Raw genomic sequence first — 21,892 nt, forward strand, 5'->3', positions numbered from 1 at the left:
GAAAATCCTGGCAAAAGCCCATATAAGGTGGAGTACAATTCTTGACATTCTGCATGTGCCATCCCAACAAAACTCAGGAAGCAACGTTATATGGACATGCACATCTGAACATACCATTTTAGGGTTAATTTCCCTTCCATTCCCTTTTGAAGGTGACAGGGCTTTGTGCTGGCATTCTGATTTCTTAAATACAATGGGGGGTAAATCTACACGGTAGCAGCCATCCCTTTGTCTCTGCTCTTTAAGAAGAACAGCCACTTTTTGACAAGAGCAAAAAAGAGAAACTTATCAGGAATATATGCTTCCAGTGCTGTTGTTCTGAAGTTCAAATAAACTAAGTTTGCTAAGTTCAAAAATAGGTTGCAAATATGGTATTTACCTACATGCAAGTCATACTGAAATCTCTGGAGTTTGGGGTCATGCTATTTTAAACAGAACTATTTAGAGCGCAGGTGAAACATTCAAAACAGCCAAATCATCAATAATAGAAGGACTGGATGAGGAATGAAAAGAATAAAAGGTTTTGTTCAACTCTTAGCAACAGCTCAAAAACCTGCCAGATCAGTAGAAACTGCACTGTGACTTATAATGTATTGTCCTATCAATTTTGACCCACAGGTTAGAGCTACTGCCTATAGTGAGGGGAACAGCACAGAAAGGAGCAAAGCAAATATTGTTACCAATTTTGGTGTTTGCATCTGACATTTGTGCTGTTTTTAATTTTGGTATATCATCTTGGAATCCTATCACCAAACAGAATAGAAATGAAACAAAGGATGAATTCTTTCTGGCAATGAGACCTGTCATACTTGCCATATTGTTGCCTGTCTTGACTCTAGGTAGCTGGCAGCAGAGGAAGGGTGAAAAATGAGGCCAAAGAAAGTGAACAGAGAAAGGGATGGGTGACTGCTCTCTGACAAATTATTTGCATGTCTTGTTTTTTGTTTTTGTTTTTATCTACATTATCTATTTCAAAATCTTCCTGCTGTAGATGAGTGTTCATTGCCTCCTTATCATAAGGGAAGGCAGCCTAAACCTGCTCCTCCTTTTTCTGCCACTAAAAGCAGGCATGCCTAACATAGTAAGGTCTCCTAGGATTGCAAGAGTCTCTTGGGGCTGTTGTACATCCAGCCCTATTAGTGAGAGAATGGCTTTCTGGCTCTAGTCCACCTAGCTTGTGATGCTCCTTCCTTCTCCCCAGCAGTTCTGTTCAAGTTTATGCAGCATGTCTGATGCACCACTACGCCAGCCTAATTTGGACTGCAAGTCCAGCCTGTTATGGCAAGTTCAAACTTCAGGTGACACTTTAGTACCTACTAGGATGGCAGCCCTGTAATGCATGTCTCCTGGGACCATTATATCCCATAGCTCCCTGCTGGGGAGTGGAATTTCCTCAATATACATTGTAAGGTGGCCTTGTACAGTTTGCCACATAGGTAACCTGCAGTTTGTAGTTTACATACCTCAAACAGCAGGTCTGCCTTTGTATAAACACTGTTCCTCTGAGGATGAACACTCAAAAGTGTTCACTCATTTTTAAAATTATTTCTATCATTTGGAACATTTTCCTTTCTGCTGTTGTGCAGATCATGTGCAATCTTTAGCTAAAGGGGTTGTCCCCAGATACATCCTTTCAGCTAACAGTAAGAAGTTGGCTGTGTATCTTGCATGGGTCTTCCTGGTTCTACAGTTGTGGCCACCCATCAGGTGTATGAGTAGAACCACTGTAGTGTGAAGCTGCATAGTGTGTTGAATATGAGAAGTGAGTGGATATTTATGGTGAAGTCGGCATATGGCTCCAGGAAATCATTAGTGACAGCATGACTAAGGATAGATTTAATATTCTGCTTATAAAGGGGAGTCTGACTGTACTTTGGTCTCTACCCTCACCGACTTCCTTTCAAAAGACAGATGGTGAAATAATGTCTCAATGATGCATCCAATTTATCAAAAAGTCATATGAGAAACTGAGGCTGTAATCTTATACACACGTACCTGGAAATAAGTCCAACTGAACTCAGACTTACTATATGTATGGGACTGCAGTATAAGTGAGATTAATAGGAATACGCCGCACAACATACAATTTTCAAATAAATGCATCCTTCAAAGAGATACATTTCTTGGTAGGAAATCCAGAATGCAGTATTTCTTAAGTTGAGTTTAGCACATTTGTGCTGAAGTGTATTCCAAGAGCTATGCAGTATAGAGTCAGGTTGTTTTATTTGTAATAAATGGTAGAAATCACTGTTTAAAAAATTCAAGGCTCTCCTCAGAAAGGCGGAAGGCTTTTTGAAGGCTCTCTAAGGAAGAAGGAAAGCAGAACAGAGAGGGGGCTGGTTTTGTTTGACTGACTCATTTTCAACCTTTACTGGGAGGTGAATCAGATGACCTTCCCTTGACAATATACACTCAACGCTGTGGCTCATGAAAAGGGTGGTATTTCTGGAACTGCTGTAGACAATTCAGATTGGGAAACTGATAAGGTCTATTCTTTATTTTCAAGGTCTTGAATGAAAACAGAGCGAGTGAAAGTGAGGCATACATGCTTCCGTTGATCAGTGTAGTGTCCTTCAGATGTAAGAAGCAGATGTAAAGCAGATGTAGAAGATGCTTTTCCCCCCACGAAGGGAACCTAGGCAGCTGGGGCAACTTCTGAATGATGCAACCACTTGAGTGAGGCTGACTGTGTGCCTCTTTCTTGCAGAATTGGCTCTCATGCAACAGTTTCAGTAGCTCAAGGGTGTTAAAAATTTCCTCTTGTAAGTGTTAGAATTAAATGTTAAGATTTCTTGGGAGGAGAACACAACCAGTGTAGGTGCAAGAACAACCAAACAATGCAATAAGGAATTATTTGAATAAAGACATAATTGTAGGAAAGATTATAGATTATGAGTCACTAATGAGAGGTCATAAGTAATGCTATAAATAGATGCGTTTTTGTTCTATTTTGACATGCTGATAAAACTAAATTGGCATAAAGCTGAGTGTAATTGGAAGTTAACAGCACAATCTTAACAAAAGAGGAAATGGACTTTATTTTGGTAATATATTAATTCTAATGAAAAGAGAAAGAAGTCAGAATTACAGCCCTTAAGGTAAAGGTAAAAGACCTCTGGAAGGTTATGTGCTCATCTCCCCTTTCAGGCCAAGGGAGCTAGCGTTTGTCCGTAGACAGTTTTCCAGGTCATATGTGGTCAGCATGACTAAACCGCTTCCATGATGGAAGCCAGAGCACACAGAAACACCATTTACTTTCCCGCTGCAGAGGTACCTATTTATCTACTTGCACTAGTATGCTTTCAAACTGCTAGGTTGGCAGGAGGTAGGACAAAGTGACGGGAGCTCACCCCACCAAGCGGATTCAAACTGCTGACCTTACGATCAGCAAGCTCAAGAGGCTTGGTGGTTTAGACCACAGTGCCATCCGTGTCCCCACACCCCTTAAGACCAGTATCCTAGCTCCAGAAAAGGCTAAGCTTCCCATAAACTTACCGTATTTTTCCCTCTATAACACACAGATTTTTTCTCCTAAAAAGGAAGGGGAAATGTCTGTGCGTGTTATTGAGCGAATGTGTGGTCCCTGGAGCCAAATGGCGCGAGTGGAGGCAAAAAAAAGCAGGCAAAAATCAAATTGCGCGTCTCGGAGAAGGGAAACCTGAAAAGAGGAAGCGGCTGCTTTCCTGCATTCTGCCTCAGGGTCTTACTGCCCACCCACCTCTGTTTTCTTGCTGTGTTTGCTCAAACGGAACAAAGAGCAGGGAAAGCCCCTCCCCTCCAGGCAAGCAGAGGGGAAAGCAGAGTGTCGTCTCTGTGCTCCAGTGCTGCTGAAAACATGCAGGAGAGAGAGAGAGCGCGAGCTGGCTGGCTTGGGTGGGTAGGTGAGGGAAAACTTTTGCCTTCCTTTCCTCCCTCCCGTTATACCCCTCTCCTGCATTCTTAGCCAGCTGCTTCTCTGCACACCCCTCTCGTGCTCCTTGTCCATTCTGTGTTTTTCCTTCCCTCCCCACTTAAAATGTGGTTAAAAAGCATGGATCCACATGGATCCTCAGGATCTTTGTATTGGGTCACCCCAAATTCACCATCAGATCACATAGCATGTCCATGGCTACAGCCTGCCCCCCCCCCAAATCACGCACCCACTGTTGCCTGGGGCTGCAATGGTGCAAAAATGTGGTTAAAAAGCATGGATCTACATGGATACTCAGGATCTTTGCATTGGGTCACCCCAAATTCACCATCAGATCACATAACATGTCCATGGCTACAGCCTGCCCCCAAAAAATCATGCACCCACCGTTGCCTGGGGCTGCAGTGGTGCAAAAATGTGGTTACAAAACATGGATCCACGTGGATCCTCAGGATCTTTGCATTGGGTCAGCCCAAATTCACCATCAGAGCACATAGCATGTCCATGGCTACAGCCTGCCCCCCCAAAATCACACACGCACTGTTGCCTGGGGTTGCAATGGTGCAAAAACGTGGTTACAAAGCATGGATCCACAGGGATTCTCAGGATTTTTGCATTGGGTCACCCCAAATTCACCATCAGATCACGTGTCTGTGGCCACAGCATGAAGCACAAAAATGATACATCCACTGTTTCATTCAGAATGTTTTTTCCCTTGTTTTCCTCCTCTAAAAACCATGTGCGTGTTATGGTCAGGTGCATGTTATAGAGCGAAAAATACGGTATTTTTAGACCACTGTGTTAACCTGGCCCTAATCCTGAGTACATATGAGAATGGGACAGCTTTCAAATCTAACAGTGCATTAGCTGGCACATTTCTTCTGCTTTGTCTTCTGATCATCTAAAGTCATTGCTGCAGCTATTGATAACAAATACTTACTTAGAAACAGTTATAAGATGAAGCCCTCAGAATTCTAACAGGAAAATCACTTAATGACAAAGGAAGGATCACATTCATCTATTCCACAGGTTGTTACATTGATCATTCCTGCTGTATCTCCTCCACTAACACACTGAGAAAACTAAAATATTCATCTATTCACAGCAGACACAAGTTTTCCACAAAACACAAATAAAAGAAAAATACAATTTTGTATCTTGCTGTAGAATTTAGGCAGTTTAATCCTTAGCATTTTTACTCAACAATTGATGTCATTCAGAGTAAGAAAAGAGCCTGATCTATTAAAATAAATGATAAAGATGTATATGATTTTAAATTGCACAACTTTATTCTCCCACCACAGAAATAAAATTAAGCTGGCAGTTTAAATTTCTGACATTTCCTGTTTCTAGCACTTCAAAAAGTATAAAAAAGGGACAGCTTGTTCGATAAGGGTGAAAAAAAATCTAATGTTGGAAACTTTTAGAAAGGAAATGTTGAACAGATGGAAATCCAGCCTACAATGTTGCCAATTTCTGCAATTTTATTATAAGATTGTGCTATCTTGGTATATATTTAAAGGGACCTGATTAATTTCTTTCTATTTTCATATAACAAATTTTCTTTCATACAACTGTGGTAATCATAGTCACCATTTTGCAGCTCACATTATTTGCCATCTAACATCACAATAAATCTCTATGAGCCATCATTTTCTTATCAACCTTTTCTAATTTGCAAGGGAATAGCTGTGTTATTCTTGTAGCAGAAACAACAAAGAGCTTTGTGACACCTTAAAGACTATCAAATAAGGTGCTAAAAGATTCTCTCGTTTTGACTGCTTTTCTTTACGTACTCCCACCAGCCAAGATGGTGCCAAACATATTGCTCTGCTTTCCTTTGGACCGCATCAGTGAGGCTGGGGGGGGGGGGGGCTTGTCCTCTGGTCACTCCAGGACTTACATATACACTGCCTGGGCTTCCACCACAGGAAGGTCTTTCTTCCTTAAAATAAATGCCATTATTGCAAGATGCTAAAGATCATTAACTTTATGGAATTTTTAGCCACACTGCCTACAGAAGGTCACTGGGTCTCTGGGCTCCACTAGGTAGACGAAAGGTGAAATAAACTCTTAAGAAGTAAATGCAGCTCCCATCAATTTTGTGGACTGGCCAAGCCCAAACAATTAGAATCACATACATTGAGTAAAACAAAAGAACACCTAAATTTCTAGATTATTAGGGAAGGAGACAACAAGAGTAGGAACACATATGACACAGTGTTGCAGTCCATGCTAGGGTGAGGCCCCAGTGATGCTATGCAGACAGTGCAAATTTACCCTTAAGGTGAATACCAATTGTACCATTTCCCATTGCCTGCTTAAAGTTAATGGGTTGGGACATGCCAAAGCTATCCCAACTAGGGCAGGTCTGAAGTGCAACAAACTAGACTTACTGTGGGAGGATCTGCTGAAGGATCCTTCAGCCAAAGATTGCCTCAGCCAAGGCAAAAAGATCCATTTTATAGTTCCTTGTTAACGTACTGGGAGAAGCCCAGGGGGCTGCCCTGCATACTTCTGCAAGGGTGCATTAGCAGAAAGAGCCACTGAGGCAGCCACTGCTCTAGTTGAATGTTCATAAGGTTGAATGGTGCAGGAAGTATCTGTGCTTCATAAGCCATAGCTACGCAGGTGTACAGTGGTACCTTGGGTTACAAACCTAATTTGTTCTGGAGGCCAATTCTTAGTCCAAAACCGTTCTTAACCTGAGGTGCGCTTTTGCTAATAGGGCCTCCTGCTGCTGTCGTGCAGCCGACGCACAATTTCTGTTCTCACCATGGAGCAAAGTTCTCAACCCGAGGTACTACTTATGGGTGAAGCATTTGTAACCCGAAGCATTTCTAACCTGAGGTACCATTGTAAATCCATCTGCACAAGGTGCCCAGCAAACAAAAACAAAAAGTGTGCCCATCTGAATCATAGAATCATAGAGTTGGAAGAGACCACAAGGGCCATCGAGTCCAACCCCCTGCCAAGCAGGAAACACCATCAGAGCACTCCTGACATATGGTTGTCAAGCCTCTGCTTAAAGACCTCCAAAGAAGGAGACTCCACCACACTCCTTGGCAGCAAATTCCACTGTCGAACAGCTCTTACTGTCAGGAAGTCCTTTGTTCTACATATGATAATGTCCTTTGTTCTACATATGTAGACCTTAGGGGTCCTTGTTATATCCAGAGTGCCACGCCTCCAAGCAGTTGCGCTGCAACCCCTGCCAGTGCCTGGGATTGACCAAATGTGTTGAGATTTTTTTAGGAAATGAAAGTTGTTTAGCTAGGCAGGCAATTGGAGGAAGAGACATAGGGCTGCAGAGAGACTGTGGCGACAATCCTGTGGATCGTGATAGGCCTGGTCAAAAGAAAATCCCAAGGCTGCAGAATGCAGGAACTGTAGAGTCAACTCCCTCCCTTAGAAACAGTCCATCAGATAAGGAAAGGATGTTTTTTGGAGATTTTGTCTTCCAGGTCCTAGTCCAATGCTCTAACTACTGCACCAAATTGGCTCTCTAATAAAAGTCCATAAAGTGTCTTGTGCAAACACTATGTTCATGCTGCCAAAGAAAAGAATGTAACTGCCATACCAAAAAGGTGGAAATGCTCAAAACTACTGTTGGCATAGAAAAATCATATGTAAAGAATCCCAAAGTTTTTAGCAGGAAGTTGCAACACATTTCATCAGTCATTAGGGCTAGAACCACCTTTTCATACTTAAATGATGACACAACCTCTCAGAATTCTTTTTCAACTTCTAGATTCTGCATTAGATCCCATACTGTGCTAAAATGAGCAAGTAGATGCAAAAACTTTGTACAAGATGCTAATTCTATTCCCTATCCAAATGGAAGTATGGTGCTCTCAGTTCTTCCCTTTTCCTATAATGAAAAGAGCCAAAAACCTTCTTCTTTACTCGCATTTGAAGCACCAAAATAAAGTTATTTTATGGAGATTGCAATCCTCTCTGTTGCTTCTGATATAAAATTGTTGCCACTTGGGGCATTTATGTAGAATTACTAAACAGTAGGACCATATTTTGATCATTGTTCTAAGCTCAGCATTTCTCCTTATAATATCTATAATCAGGTTTATTTTATAAACAATTTCAAAAGTCTTATTTTGTTTATAGCCACAAAGTAGAAGGCTGCTTTAAAAAGACAAAACTTCCCAGTTCTGAGAGATGCTGGTTATTCTTCAATCTCATGCACTGGTCTAATCTGAATGTTGAAAATTGCACAAACAAGTTGTTGGTTGTTGTTGCTGTTTTTTTAAAAAGGTTATTTTTAAATGCGTAAAATATTTTTTAAGAATATAACACATAGGACTTTTCTTCATCTGTTTCACAAGTAATGCGGTGCAAAACAGAAATACAAACATGCATTCCTGAAATTAAGAGAAAACTCCAAATATTTTTGAGAATTGTGGAAAACCTTTCTTCCTTGTGTGGAAATTAATTCTGCAACATTGCCCTAGTCAACTTGAGACTGGTTTAATTGCAATTTGCTATCCTGGGAATACTATCTCTTGTATTTTCTCTCAAGATATCCATCAGGACAGGATAATGGTACCCAATCTTATTTTAAACAGGCATTTTGATTCTTTTGCGACTTTACTCCATGGTACAACTGTAAGTGCTGGTACACAACCTAACTTAAGAATTAATGACTATAGTGGTGAAAAACTACACCTGTACCCTTCTGAACAAGACTGTACTGTGGAATTCATATTCAGGTCCTGAGAATATAACTTTTGAAATTACTGTTCTAAAACAAGCAGGGTCAGTGGCTTTCTCACTGTCAAGACGCTGAGGCACACACTTTGTCAAAGCAAGTAACTGGAGCCTTTTCAAGATTCATGCGATAAGAACTCCAACTATAAAATGAATCTCACAATTTCACATTGTCAGCAGAACATTCAAGTCTTTAGTGGGAACAGGTAGCAAGGAACAACAGAGAGGGTTTAAGTCGGGGGCAAAAAACTAGACTGCCAGTCCCTCCCCTCAAACATAAAACTCCATCGTTATTTTGTGGCTGCTATTTTCAGAAGTGCTCTGTCTTCCCTGCTGCTCTTCCATAGAGCTCATGAAGCATGTGACATAAAGTTTCTTGGGTTCAAAACAAGATTTTTCCCGCCCAGCAGAAAATTGCCAAACCTGATGCTACAGTTCCTTCTATTTCTGCTTTATGACTTCTTAATGAAGGGGAAATTGTTTCTCATTACTGTCTTTCACTAGATTGTGCTGAGTACAGCCATAGACCACAGCCATTATGAATATTCATCGCAAATCCTTAGCCACCCACAAAGTGTGAAAATTATTGGTCTTTTATATTTTTCAAAAATGTTAGTAGTATGCCAGAAGGCTATCCGAAGCTAACTTGGACTTAACTAAAAGAATTACAGTGGTGACTAGCTGTCCTTGGGGAATGAAACATTTATATCCATAAGATACAAAAGAGCACATTATGTAATATTGTATATATCACATGTAAAGATTGCAGAGGGCACATTGCCATTAAAAAACAGAAAGAAAAAAATGATCATATTCCACTTAAAACAAAGTACTTGTCTTTAAGTCAGCTGAGCTCAATTGATTATGGTGAACCTACACAAGCTCAAATGAGCAGTGGACCAAAGCAAAAAATCTATTTTTGGATATTTTAGACAGACAGATCAATAAGTGACCAAGGGCAATTCTTCAAACACAGTGAAAATCTTCTGGTCCAGTCAAGTTATGCCATTACTTCCACTTCTTTTGTTTCTTCTGCTTGAACAGATTTTAGTATTTTCAAGATTCATTCCCAAAGGCTCTACACGAGACCTGAATTTCACCTCTGCTGCATCAGCACTTAGTTAATAGAGAGAAAAAGGTAGGTGGGCAGGAGGGAGGGAGGGAGAGGCTTAATTATATATATATACAAAATACAAAATAAAATTGTTACAAATGGAAATGAACCTACATTTTGAAAAAAACAATTAACTGCTTTGTTTAACCAAGCAAGCTTATGAAAATCTGACAAGCTTAAGCAAGATGATCTAACATTTCAAGAGCAACCATTTGCAAAGACAGCACAGAACTTCAACACGCTGTCCGAAAACCAACTAGCACTAAAGGCAAACCTTGGCTACTGTTCACGCTTAAGGAAAAAGAGAGCTTAAACATGAACCCAGGTTCTGACAAGACAATGCTGTGCTGAAGGAGCAATGCAGGTCCAAATTCCTCCCTGGGGGTGACCATATTTATGCGGCCCTGATAAACCATAGTTCGGCTTACTATGTTGTGCAACCAAGCCACCGTGCACCAAGTAATAAAGCATGCAGATCTAAATCAATACAATACATTAATCTATTCAAGCAGGGAGGCATCTCAAGTTGCATGCAGTCAGCCCAATCAAAATTTCATATTGCCTTATGATATACGCTTTTCTTTCTACATGTGAAAAAAGAAGTGGAAGTTTATAAAGCTGTCATGAGCTTTCAGTACAAGATTCTGAAACATCTTTGAGTGTACTAAAGTCCTTTCTCATAACCTTTAAAAAAGTTTTCAAATTATGAGATCAACTTCAGCTCTTCTCACCTCTACAGTTTCTGGACATGTGTAGTTCAAACCTTTGCCAAATGCTTCCATATTGTCTTCCCCACTCAAGCACCTCCTTATTAGATCTTGATCATGTACTATTTCTAAACCCTCCCTTGTTTCTCACAGCCTGCTGCTTCTGATGCCCCTTGCCTGTTGCTTTTCTGGTCCTTACAGACCTTCTCTTAAGCCTTGCCTCCTCTGCCTCTACGCATAACCAATGGCAGTTAAAAAACTGTTAGGGTCAGAGCAGCTTAGTGTTCTGAGGGGTCGGGCTTGATCAGAATAAGAGATATGCGCATAGAACCTCCTACTCCACATAATAGGCCTGGGATCTGCTACGACTTATAGGGATCACCTCTGGATAAGAAAAAATAATACCCCGAGTATTAGTCGTGAAACATATTATTTATTCTTATTAGAATATTTAGTGCTTCTTTGGGCTTCTTTGAAAGACAACTCTGTGTGGAAAGGTTCTGTGGCAGTTTGAAATCCACTGCCTTCTCACATTTCACTGCAGCCTGGAACTAATGCACAGAACAGCAGGAAATATCTACTACTTAGGGTGCCAGTAATCCTGACATGGATGCATCACTGCCAAGCATTTTATTAGGATCAGGATGTCAAGTACCAAAACAAAAATAAGAGACTTGATAAAGGAATTAATAAAACTAGAGTTGGAGACTCCACAATATCTACAACGATGTTGCTGCTTTAAAGCTGTGTCTCCAGTTCCAAACAGTATTTTGTGGTATTGTGAACTGAGCTAATTATTATTCTGCACCGAAAGACCACAGCATTCAGATGTAACAGCATCTTCTACCACAATCTCATATTTGAGTCATGATGCATAAAAAACACTGAAAGAAAATGTGATTATGCAAGTAATTAAATTTCAGAGGATGGTAAATTTCATGTTCCCCATAAATAAAGGATTTAATACACCGAAATGGAACCTCGCTGAATTTCAATAGCACAAATATTAGATAAGTGATGATCAAGGGTATTAGTAGTAATAAAACAACAACAATCATCAATAAATTAGAAAGGAATCTATTATAAAATACACAATGTCCTAAATCAGGCAAATACATGGAAAACTAAAAAAACAATCCTTAACACAGGACCTAGCTGAAATGACAAGTCATGATTAACTGCAATGCTGAAAACCAGATCTGCACAACTGGTGACCACACACAGTTTGCTATCTCTGCATAATGGCCTGCTTGGCAACACCCTCATTTTTATAGTGCGAGCAGGTGGAAGAAGCAGGTTTATTAACCCCTGGTGAGCTGCCATACTTGGCTTGTTGTTGTTTAGTCGTTTAATCGTGTCCGACTCTTCGTGACCCCATGGACCAGAGCACACCAGGCACTCTTGTCTTCCACTGCTTCCCACAGTTTGGTCAAACTCATGCTGGTAGCTTCGAGAACACTGTCCCACCATCTCGTCCTCTGCCGTTCCCTTCTCCTTGTGCCCTCCATCTTTCCCAACATCAGGGTCTTTTCCAGGGAGTCTTCTCTTCTCATGAGGTGGCCAAAGTATTGGAGCCTCAGCTTCACAATCTGTCCTTCCAGTGAGCACTCAGGGCTGATTTCCTTCAGAATGGATACGTTTGATCTTCTTGCAGTCCATGGGACTCTCAAGAGTCTCCTCCAGCACCATAATTCAAAAGCATCAATTCTTCGGCGATCAGCTTTCTTTATGGTCTAGCTCTCACTTCCATACATCACTACTGGGAAAACCATAGCTTTTACTATACGGACCTTTGTTGGCAAGGTGATGTCTCTGCTTTTTAAGATGCTGTCTAGGTTGGTCATTGCTTTTCTCCCAAGAAGCAGGCGTCTTTTAATTTCGTGGCTGAGGTCACCTTCTGCAGTGATCATGGAGCCCAAGAAAGTAAAATCTCTCACTGCCTCCATTTCTTCCCCTTCTATTTGCCAGGAGGTGATGGGCCCAGTGGCCATGATCTTTGTTTTTTTGATGTTGAGCTACAGACCATATTTTGCGCTCTCCCCTTTCACCCTCATTAAAAGGTTCTTTAATTCCTCCTCACTTTCTGCCAGCAAGGTTGTGTCATCTGCATATCTGAGGTTGTTGCTATTTCTTGGCTAGTGGCCTGTATTTGACTTATTTGGTCACAGGTCATGTAGGCCTACTCAAATGATTCTACCCCCCCCCCCTTCTTTTACAAATGAATAAGCCAGTGGTAGAAGTGGTAGATCCCTAGGGCTGCCCTTGGCTATAAGCAGCTCCAAGCATACACACACATGTATCAGAGAATGAATGGACAGATATATAAATAGATAGATAGTACTATATATAGGTGGAAATTATTGCAGAAGCAGGTATTGACTGCTGCATGGGCAATGCTTACTAAGCCACACATGGTTCACATTTCCGCTGAGACTCACGAGGAGCAGCAGTTGTGGCCCCAGAACAGCCACGGTGGAGTTGGCCTCCCTTCCTCACCTTTGGCATGGTAGGAGAGGGCACTTCTGATTCCTCTCACTGAGCCAGCAGCCAGGCACTTGCTTGCATGGCTCACCGGCCAATCACAGATGAGCTGGGGGGAATGGCTGGGGAACAGACCTGAGTGAGAAATTCTTCCCTGCACCCTGAGTATAAAAGCCAGTCACACCCAATGCCTACACCAAACCATCTGACACCTGGAATCAGTAAAGTTGTGGCCCTTTTATTCCCAACACCGTTGTCCAGTGTCCTTTGTTGATGTTATTATTGCACTCCCACTACCGGGTCCACTTTGCCCTGGCCCACAGCAACTCTTACCCCTTTAGAAAATATATAAGGTATTTTTCCTTAAGTGATATGTTTCAATTGTATAAAGGCAGAAGCACCTCACTTGAAATGTAAAGTTCACCATCTTAAAATCATTACTCACAAGTAATGATTATCAGTGGCTACTAGCTATGATCGCATGCTCTGCTTTCACAGTTGGAGGCAGCAATACTTCTGAATACCAGTTGCTAGAAACCACAGGATGGAAGAGTGCTCTTGTGCTTTGATCCTGCTTGTGAGTTTACCACAGGCAACTGGTTGGCCACTGTGAGAACAGGCTGCTGGACTAGATGGGCTGTTTGCCTAGCTTAGCAGGCTCGTCTTATGTTCTTAAGTACAGTGGTACCTCGGGTTAAGAACTTAATTCGTTCCAGAGGTCCGTTCTTAACCTGAAACGGTTCTTAACCTGAGGCGCGCTTTCGCTAATGGGGTCTCCTGCTGACGCTGTACCGCTGGTGCACAATTTCCGTTCTTATCCTGGGGCAAAGTTCTTAACCTGGAGCAACCACTTCCTGGTTAGCGGAGTTTGTAACCCAAAGCACCTGTAACCCGAAGCACCTGTAACCCGAGGTACCACTGTAATCAAAATGAAGTCATGGGAATTAGTCAAAGTAAGTGCTTTAGGAGAACACATGGCCTTATGCACATGATTGAAAAGAGATTGATGATACTAAGCAAGAAACGACACACTATAAAACATTAAATCATGTCTGCTAAACAATCAAAAACACGACACATTTCTGCTTCAATTTCCTGAATGAAAATGCTACATGTCCTGAAAAAATTCACTTAAGTACCAATTTGTAATAAACATTAACACTTCTTTAAATCTAGAGGGATTTTTAATATCAGATCCTCATTTAATTAAGCACTAAATGTTGACCTTTCAAATTTTCATTAAGTTAAATTACGTCTACAAGGCTAGGACAATCCAAGTTTATATTCTGACATCATTCAAATGTTTTATAGCAGCTGAAAAACACACAGATGAAATACATTTATTAGGCTTTATTTACTTTAAAAAGAAAATAATAGTAAAATTAGTTCAACTGTAGACATATATCTCTAATAGCCTGTTCAATTATAAGATATATTTGTAGAAAGTTATAAATAAAAATATCCTCGTGACTTTATTTTTGGTTGCACAGATGCCAAAATGTAAGAATTCTTCCTCACAGAGAAAAAAATTATTGGGGGTGGGCACAGAGATTTTTTTTAGAATTTGTGTGTTTCCCAAAGACAGCACCAGCCAACCAGGAGAGAGAGTAGGACAGCCTGTTGGCAAAATGGGATTTGTCTCCTCCAAGGTGTAGAAAAATCATCCCCATATTTATTTCAAGCAAACTGGCTTACAATATTAAGACTGCCCTGGTTCAATTTTAAACAGTATCCTTAATATTACAAGTGTTTTTTAAAAAACCTACTATGCTGCTAACTTCTTTACAATCCTTTTGTAAATATGCAATAAACATTTTCCATTCTTTTTTATATTTGCTCATGAGAGGAGGAGGAAGTGTGCAGTTGCCGGACTTATTTCTAGGTCAGGGATAGCTAACCTATGGTCTACCAGATGCTACTGAACAAAATTTCCATCAGTCCCAGTCAGTATGACCAATCACAGGAAGAGAGCACAGGTTAGCCCCCCCCCCCGTCATTCTATACCAATAAAACAGGGGAATACTTCACCTGAACTAGGCTACCATCAACCATAAGGAAAAAGAGGAGTACCAATGGAAGGTGGTTTTTCTGTATTCTTGTTAGTGTCCTGACCAACAACTTTTAATCATGCACAACACATTGAATTGAACACACTGAAGGGCTAGCAATACTGGCTCCATTCACAGACTAATTTCTACACCAGCCAAGACACAGACAGTTAAAGTTCTCTCCTTGTGCCTGTCGGCTGTTCACTTTCTTACATAAGCCAAGGCACAGACCTATAGGGGAAACAAGACAGAAGTGCATAAGGAAAGAAGGTAGAAGTGGTGGTAATGCCTTTGCTTGCTACATCTTGACTTGTAAGGGAGAAAATGGGTGAATAGTAGGGCCAGCCGGAAAGTCTCTGGAAACTGAACTGAGCTGTCAGTTACTACTCCCCAACTAGGATGACCAAGTCTAAAAGGACAGTAGGATTCTCTACCTTTAAGCATTGCTACAATAGAGGCCTCTGTTTCTCATGCATGCAAGAGAGCTACACCTGCCTATATTCTGTTTGACAACTTGTCACCTTCAAAAATACCTAAGGAGCTTCACCCGGAATCACTGATATGGAGCCCTTCACTGCTTGTTACATCCGAAACAGTTTAACATCAACTGCATGTGCACTATTTATTTCTAAGGGCTTTTGGATTGCAACCATGGGCCTCCATCCACCTCTTCTTCCAAAATATATTTTTTTAAAAAATTATACTGCCTTTGCAAATAAGTGCTAAAAATGGCTTACAATGGAATACAGCCTAAAAATCATTCAGAAAAGCAAAACACCAATCGAATATACCACACCCCTTACTGGTATCTCATCAGCCTCCTACTAAGCGCCCTGCTTTCCACTACAAGTCAAGGTTCCAAAAAAATTGCAAGATGAAACCTAATATAATACATAATTCAAAAATAAAATGATGGCACTCACTTGTCATCAGCCTGCAGTTGCTAGATGAAAGGAAAAGAGGGAAAGTATGTGACCTTGATCAACATAGCATTTATTTTAGGTCCCTAGCAAGAAGACCCATAGAAGCAAAAAAAAAAGAAGAATGAAGTTGTCATGGACACTTGGTGTGCAAAGCACAGTTCAATATGGCATGCAATACCCTGTACTGGGCTGACAGGGTAGAGTTGTTTCATGTGGGGAGGAGCTCATCTCTCATCTCCATGCCTCATTAAGGACACCTGCCTCAAACAGAAATTCAGTAATCCATTTTGAAAAATGCTTATTAGCACTATATCTCTAGTTATGTATTTCCTAAATCACAATGAATAACAAAGAACTAACAATGCCCAAGACTCTATATATTTTATTTTTGCAGAGAAAATTATACTGTAATAAAATTCAAACAAATTGTTCTAGCTAAGTATAAATGTAACTTTTTTTTTAGTGTCACATATAGTGTGCATCAATTCCACCCACCCATCAATACTATTTATTACTTTTCTCCTCTGCATTCTCAGCACAACAGGACTCTCAAAACAGCAAATATTCAATACCTGAATGATTCACCTCTAATATTTTTAAGTGTTTCAGAGAAATCTAGATACAAATTTGAAAGCCATCTTCACAAGATTTCACATTTTGTAGTAGATTCATTTTTTTAAAAAAAGATAAAAGTGAAATGTACTAAAATAAATTATGTTTCAAGTTTTGCAATATGCACACATTAACAATCTACTTCTTTTCAAGGTATGACCTGAATAAGACCTGAATATAATGATGCTAACCAAGACTGATTAGACTTTCAGATGCAAGATCACACATGGAGTTCATGCAAACAAAATTGTTTAGAAACTGTCACATACCAAAGTCACTAGCCTTTTTGTTACCCATTAATGCTCTAGTTCTACTTCTAAATGTTCCTAAAGAACTTGGAAAAGTATGAATACTTCAAACTAAAAAAAAAATGCTATTTTCATCTTCACATAGATGTACTCTCAGTTAAATACACTGAAGCTGATTACAATCGTGGGGAGAAAAGAGGTTTACCCTCTTTGAATTTTGTGGTTTTACATATTAGGACATAATAACAATCATCTGTTCCTTAGCATGTCCTAAAATTAGGTAAATACAACCTCAGATGAACAACAGCACATGATTTATTACACCATGCCATGATTTATTTACCAGAAATAAAGCCCAAATGAAAGAAAAGGTTGTCTCAGATGATAGACCAAGAATTAGGCGTAACATTCAAACATACACATGCAAAGCTGTAATACGGAACTGTCAGTGGGTACAGTCCAAGACACTGTCAGAGCTAGGGTAAGCCTGCCTTTAAACTACTTGAAAGGATGTTGTTGTTGTTTAGTCGTTTAGTCATGTCCGACTCTTTGTGACCCCATGGACCAGAGCACGCCAGGCACTCCTGTCTTCCACTGCCTCCCGCAGTTTGGTCAGACCCATGTTTGTAGCTTCGAGAACACCATCCCAACCATCTCATCCTCTGTCATCCCCTTCTCCTTGTGCCCTCAATCTTTCCTAACATCAGGGTCTTTTCCAGGGAGTCTTCTCTTCTCATGAGGTGGCCAAAGTATTGGAGCCTCAGCTTCACAATCTGTCCTTCCAGTGAGCACTCAGGGCTGATTTCCTTCAGAATGGATACGTTTGATCTTCTTGCAGTCCATGGGACTCTCAAGAGTCTCCTCCAGCACCAGAATTCAAAAGCATCAATTCTTTGGCGATCAGCTTTCTTTATTGTCCAGCTCTCACTTCCATACATCACTACTGGAAAAAGCATGGCTTTAACTATATGGACCTTTGTTGGCAAGGTGATGTCTCTGCTTTTTAAGATACTGTCTAAGTTTGCCATCGCCTTTCTGCCAAGGAGCAGGCGTCTTTTAATTTCGTGACTGCTGTCACCATCTGCAGTAATCATGGAGCCCAAGAAAGTAAAATCTCTCAGTACCTCCATTTCTTCCCCTTCTATTTGCCAGGAGGTGATGGGACCAGTGGCCATGATCTTTGTTTTTTTGATGTTGAGCTTCAGACCATATTTTGCGCTCTCCTCTTTCACCTTCATTAAAAGATTCTTTAATTCCTCCTCACTTTCTGCCATCAAGGTTGAAAGACTTGAAAGGCTTACTGGAACTATACAAGCCTAAAGGTAAAGGTAAAGGTACCCCTGCCCATACGGGCCAGTCTTTCCAGACCCTAGGGTTGTGCGCTCATCTCACTCTAGAGGCCGGGAGCCAGTGCTATCCGCAGACACTTCTGGGTCACATGGCCAGCGTGACGAAGCTGCTCTGGCGAACCGGCACCAGAGCAGCACATGGAACGCCACTTACCTTCCCATTATAAAGCGGTACCTATTTATCTACTTGCACTTAAGGGTGCTTTCAAACTGCTAGGTGGGCAGGAGCTGGGACCCAACAATGGGAGCTCACCCTGCCACGGGGATTCGAACCGCCAACCATGCAATCGGCAAGTTCTAGGCGCTGAGGTTTTACCCACAGCGCCACCCGCGTCCCCATATACAAACCTACACAGACATAATAGGACTGCAGCTCGCAACAGCCCACAGCAGAATGAATTTGCCCACACCCAGAGAGTGCTTTTTTGGTTTTTGGTTTTTTTAAAAAGGGTGCTAGTACTCATATATTGATAAAGGTGTCATGGGTGCTAATACTCTGTACCACTGAGTACTGTCACAAAAAGGTCTATGTATGTGTATACACACACACATCAATGACTAACAAAAAATAAATTTCCAATTCTTATAGCAAAACGTGTTGGCAGCCATTTTCATTAGTTATAGAGCTTTGAGGATGGAATGCTCAGACAGCTTTCATTTTGCTGAAACTAAGCAATGCTGTACTGCCCTATAAGTTGAGCCCATGTGGTATTAATGTGTCCAAAGTGCACATCCAGGTTCTCCCTTTTTGCTAAAATTGTTGGATATGTTGGCATCTGTATAGCAAGTATTGGTAAGTCTGATAGACTGTGGTTCTCAGACTTCAAGAGTTTAGCAAAAAAACAGAGTTGCAGTTTGCAAAAAAAGTAGAATACAGAATCCATAGTCCAGCGCAAAGGTTTATGGAGGCCCTGATCCAACTTGGGTCACTTTGTTGACATCATGGTGTGACTGAGAGGAGTAAAATCACTCCAAATCACCTGACTCACCTAGTTATTCAGCCCCAACACAAAGCTGCTACACATCCCTATCTTGATATAGGATCTTATCTAAATAGAATAAATAAATAAAATCATTAGGGGACGGTAGCTCAGTGGTGGAGCACTGGAAACAACTTGTCAGAAACCCTGAACAACCATTGCCAGTCACTGTAGATCAGGTATCTTCCATCTTTTTCAGATTCAGAGTCCACTTTTAACTCAAATATGCATTGGGGGATTTACTTCTTAATCTTTTACCATATACTTGTATGATGGTAGTGCTCCTGTTGTGACCCATCTTGCATCTGGCTGCAATGCACTCATTAGTTGAAGACCAGTGGTGCAGATGATGCTAAGATAAATGGACCAATGGCCTAGCTTGCTATAAAGCAGCTTCCTATGCTCTCCCCCTTATTGTTATAACACTGCCCATAGGCTTTTAACTAGCGAATTATAAAATCAGTCTTCTTGTCGAGAATTCCATTACCAGCAGCAAAAATGAGGCTTTCCAAATGCCTTTATGAGGAGACAAATATGTAACATATATAATTAAATGCTGTTTGTGATTTCTCTTGCTTACCTGCTGAGCTAAGCAAAACACTGAAGTCTGTCCCACGCTGTGATTCACCATTGTCATTTTGTGTTTCTTTCTCAGTATCTTCATAACGGTGCCAGTTGGAAACTACTTTTCTTCTTGAATAACTTCCTTGTTCTTCTTTTTCCTCTTCTTGTGACTCAAGATCAGCCGAGGCCTATGACATGTAGCAGCAAGAAGATTGAAGAAGAGCTTTAATAAGCCTTTTCTTTTAATCTGTGTTTTGTTTTCTGAAAAACTAAGACAGCTACCTTATATCAATGTCCCAATTTAACATTTCATTTAGTAGGCATGTCCAGATTACCTGCCTTGGCATGTCAGTACTTAGAACCTGCATTACTGTATCTGTCTGAGACACCAAACTTCATGGCAACACTGTCCTAGTGTCATAGTAAACAGCTGATCTAGGGGATTTACATTTATCCTCTCTTCAATTTTAAGACTGTAATGGATACCAAAAAATCTGGTAGCCCATTTATTATACCACCTTACATTCAGTTGTGTGCCACCAGGCTTCATGCTCTTTCACAGTTAAAGTTTAAAGCAAGGTTTAACCCTGGGCCAAGGTTTATTCCATGGTACTGACATTTAGAGGACATCTGAAGGGAAGTTTTTAATGTGTGACATTTTAATGTATTTTTAATCTTTGTTGGAAGCCGCCCAGAGTGGCTGGGGAAACACAGCCAGATGGGTGAGGTACAAATAATAATAAAATAATAATCATCATCATCATCAACACCCCACTTTCTCAAACTATTTTTCAACCATTTACTGTTCCTTTTTAATGTCCAGATTGTATTATAAATTATCTACAGGAATTAAACATACAACAAGAATATGATGCTAACTGAAATCTGTTAGCAGCTGCTAATCTCTTGCTTTAAATGGAAAACCATTCCTTGACCTATGCAGAAGAAATGTGGGAGAACATGCTCATAACAAGCACTTGGCAACTAGCTGAGGATAGGAAGTCAGTGAGTCAGATTATTCTGCTCTGTGCCTCTTTATACCCCATAGTCTAAACATCTTTATCTTCATTAATCTGGAAATTAATTTCTTTCTCCTTTTCCTCATCATAAACATAGCAAGCTATCAACTTAAGCTACACGCTAGATAGCCTGGATAGCCTAAGTTCACTTAGATCTTTTCCCTCAAATTCTTTGCTCCTATTACAGATTTGCTTACGGTGGGTTCTTAGAGAAAGCAGTGAAACAGTACTTCTACCCACGGAGCTCTCTTCCTGAGGACATATTGCCCCAGGGTCCTCCAAAATTTGGAGCAAACAGTGAAAATAGCTCATAACTATTTCTCTTCTCCTAGGCTGTGATACAGCTTGCTCCTCCCTCTGTGGCATGAGGGGCAGAGCAATGGTGAAACCGCCGCTGCTCCAAAGTCCCTCTGCTACCAGCAACCCAATGTTGCAAGTGGCACTGCTAGCAGAAGGACTCAGGAGCAGCATCCGTTTCACCCGCAATATAGCAGCAAGTAAAGCCACCATCGGGGTCTGGCCCTCATACTGGTCCTGGATGATGTATCAATACATTGCCGGGACTAATCATTACCATTTTACACCATAACCACTAATACTATGCTCACATTCTTGACGGAGACAAAGGCTGGAGATAAGAGGTGACAGCGGGCTTGACTAAGCCCTGAAATGAGTTTATGGCTCACAGTTCACATTCTTCACCACTAAATAAGATTGATGGGCTACAACATTTACTCCAACTAACCAAAAAGCAAATTATTCAGTGAAGGAAATCAATACTTTCCCCACCAAAATTAAAACCCCAGGGAATCATTCACTGTGATAGAAGGGAACAGATCTTATGTCTGAAGACTTTTTTGTCAAGCACACTTCTAGATCTGTTGAAAGCTAGTGGTAAGTTGCTGTATGTGAGCAAACAGCAGTCACCTACCCTATCAGTAAAGTGTTTTCATATCATCAACTTAAGGGCTCGTGATGAGTAAGCCAAGTTAGCAATGTTGACAGAACAGAAGGTGTGGCACCTGAACGCTGAAGTCAGCTACTGCTATCTTAGTATACATACAAACACACCAATAGGAATATATTCAAGTTGATTCATATTAAGTTTTGCCAAAGTTCAGAGGTGAGGGAACAAGGGCTTTTGGCTTTCAATTCAACCTTCATCACAACAGTATTGGTGTCTACCATGGTTAGCAGTAATTTAGTCATCAATTA

At 40.8% G+C, this 21,892-nt stretch overlaps 2 protein-coding genes and 1 long non-coding RNA gene across 6 annotated transcripts in view; 1 reads left to right on the forward strand and 2 right to left on the reverse strand.

Annotated features, from left to right (window-relative positions):
- AVEN (apoptosis and caspase activation inhibitor) overlaps nt 1–21,892 on the reverse strand; it is a 104,459-nt gene that overhangs the window by 64,120 nt on the left and 18,447 nt on the right. For all 3 annotated transcript variants that reach the window (XM_083745228.1, XM_083745230.1, XM_083745231.1), the window contains exon 2: nt 19,675–19,846. In XM_083745228.1, the coding sequence (XP_083601354.1) occupies nt 19,675–19,846 (172 nt within the window). The remainder of the gene's footprint in view (nt 1–19,674; nt 19,847–21,892) is intronic.
- Nucleotides 1–21,892, forward strand: part of CHRM5 (cholinergic receptor muscarinic 5) — a gene marked incomplete at its 3' end in the record, with an annotated part of 56,743 nt that overhangs the window by 10,690 nt on the left and 24,161 nt on the right. The window lies entirely within an intron of this gene.
- LOC310847825 lies at nt 608–9,845 on the reverse strand. The gene is made up of 3 exons (XR_014566042.1): nt 7,030–9,845; nt 4,692–6,821; nt 608–3,490 (listed from the first exon to the last, which is right to left on the reverse strand). It is a non-coding gene; the product is annotated as an uncharacterized lncRNA (long non-coding RNA).

The sequence above is a fragment of the Podarcis gaigeae genome, assembly GCF_964106915.1.
Source record: "Podarcis gaigeae genome assembly, chromosome: 1".
Classification (NCBI taxonomy): Eukaryota; Metazoa; Chordata; class Lepidosauria; order Squamata; family Lacertidae; genus Podarcis; species Podarcis gaigeae.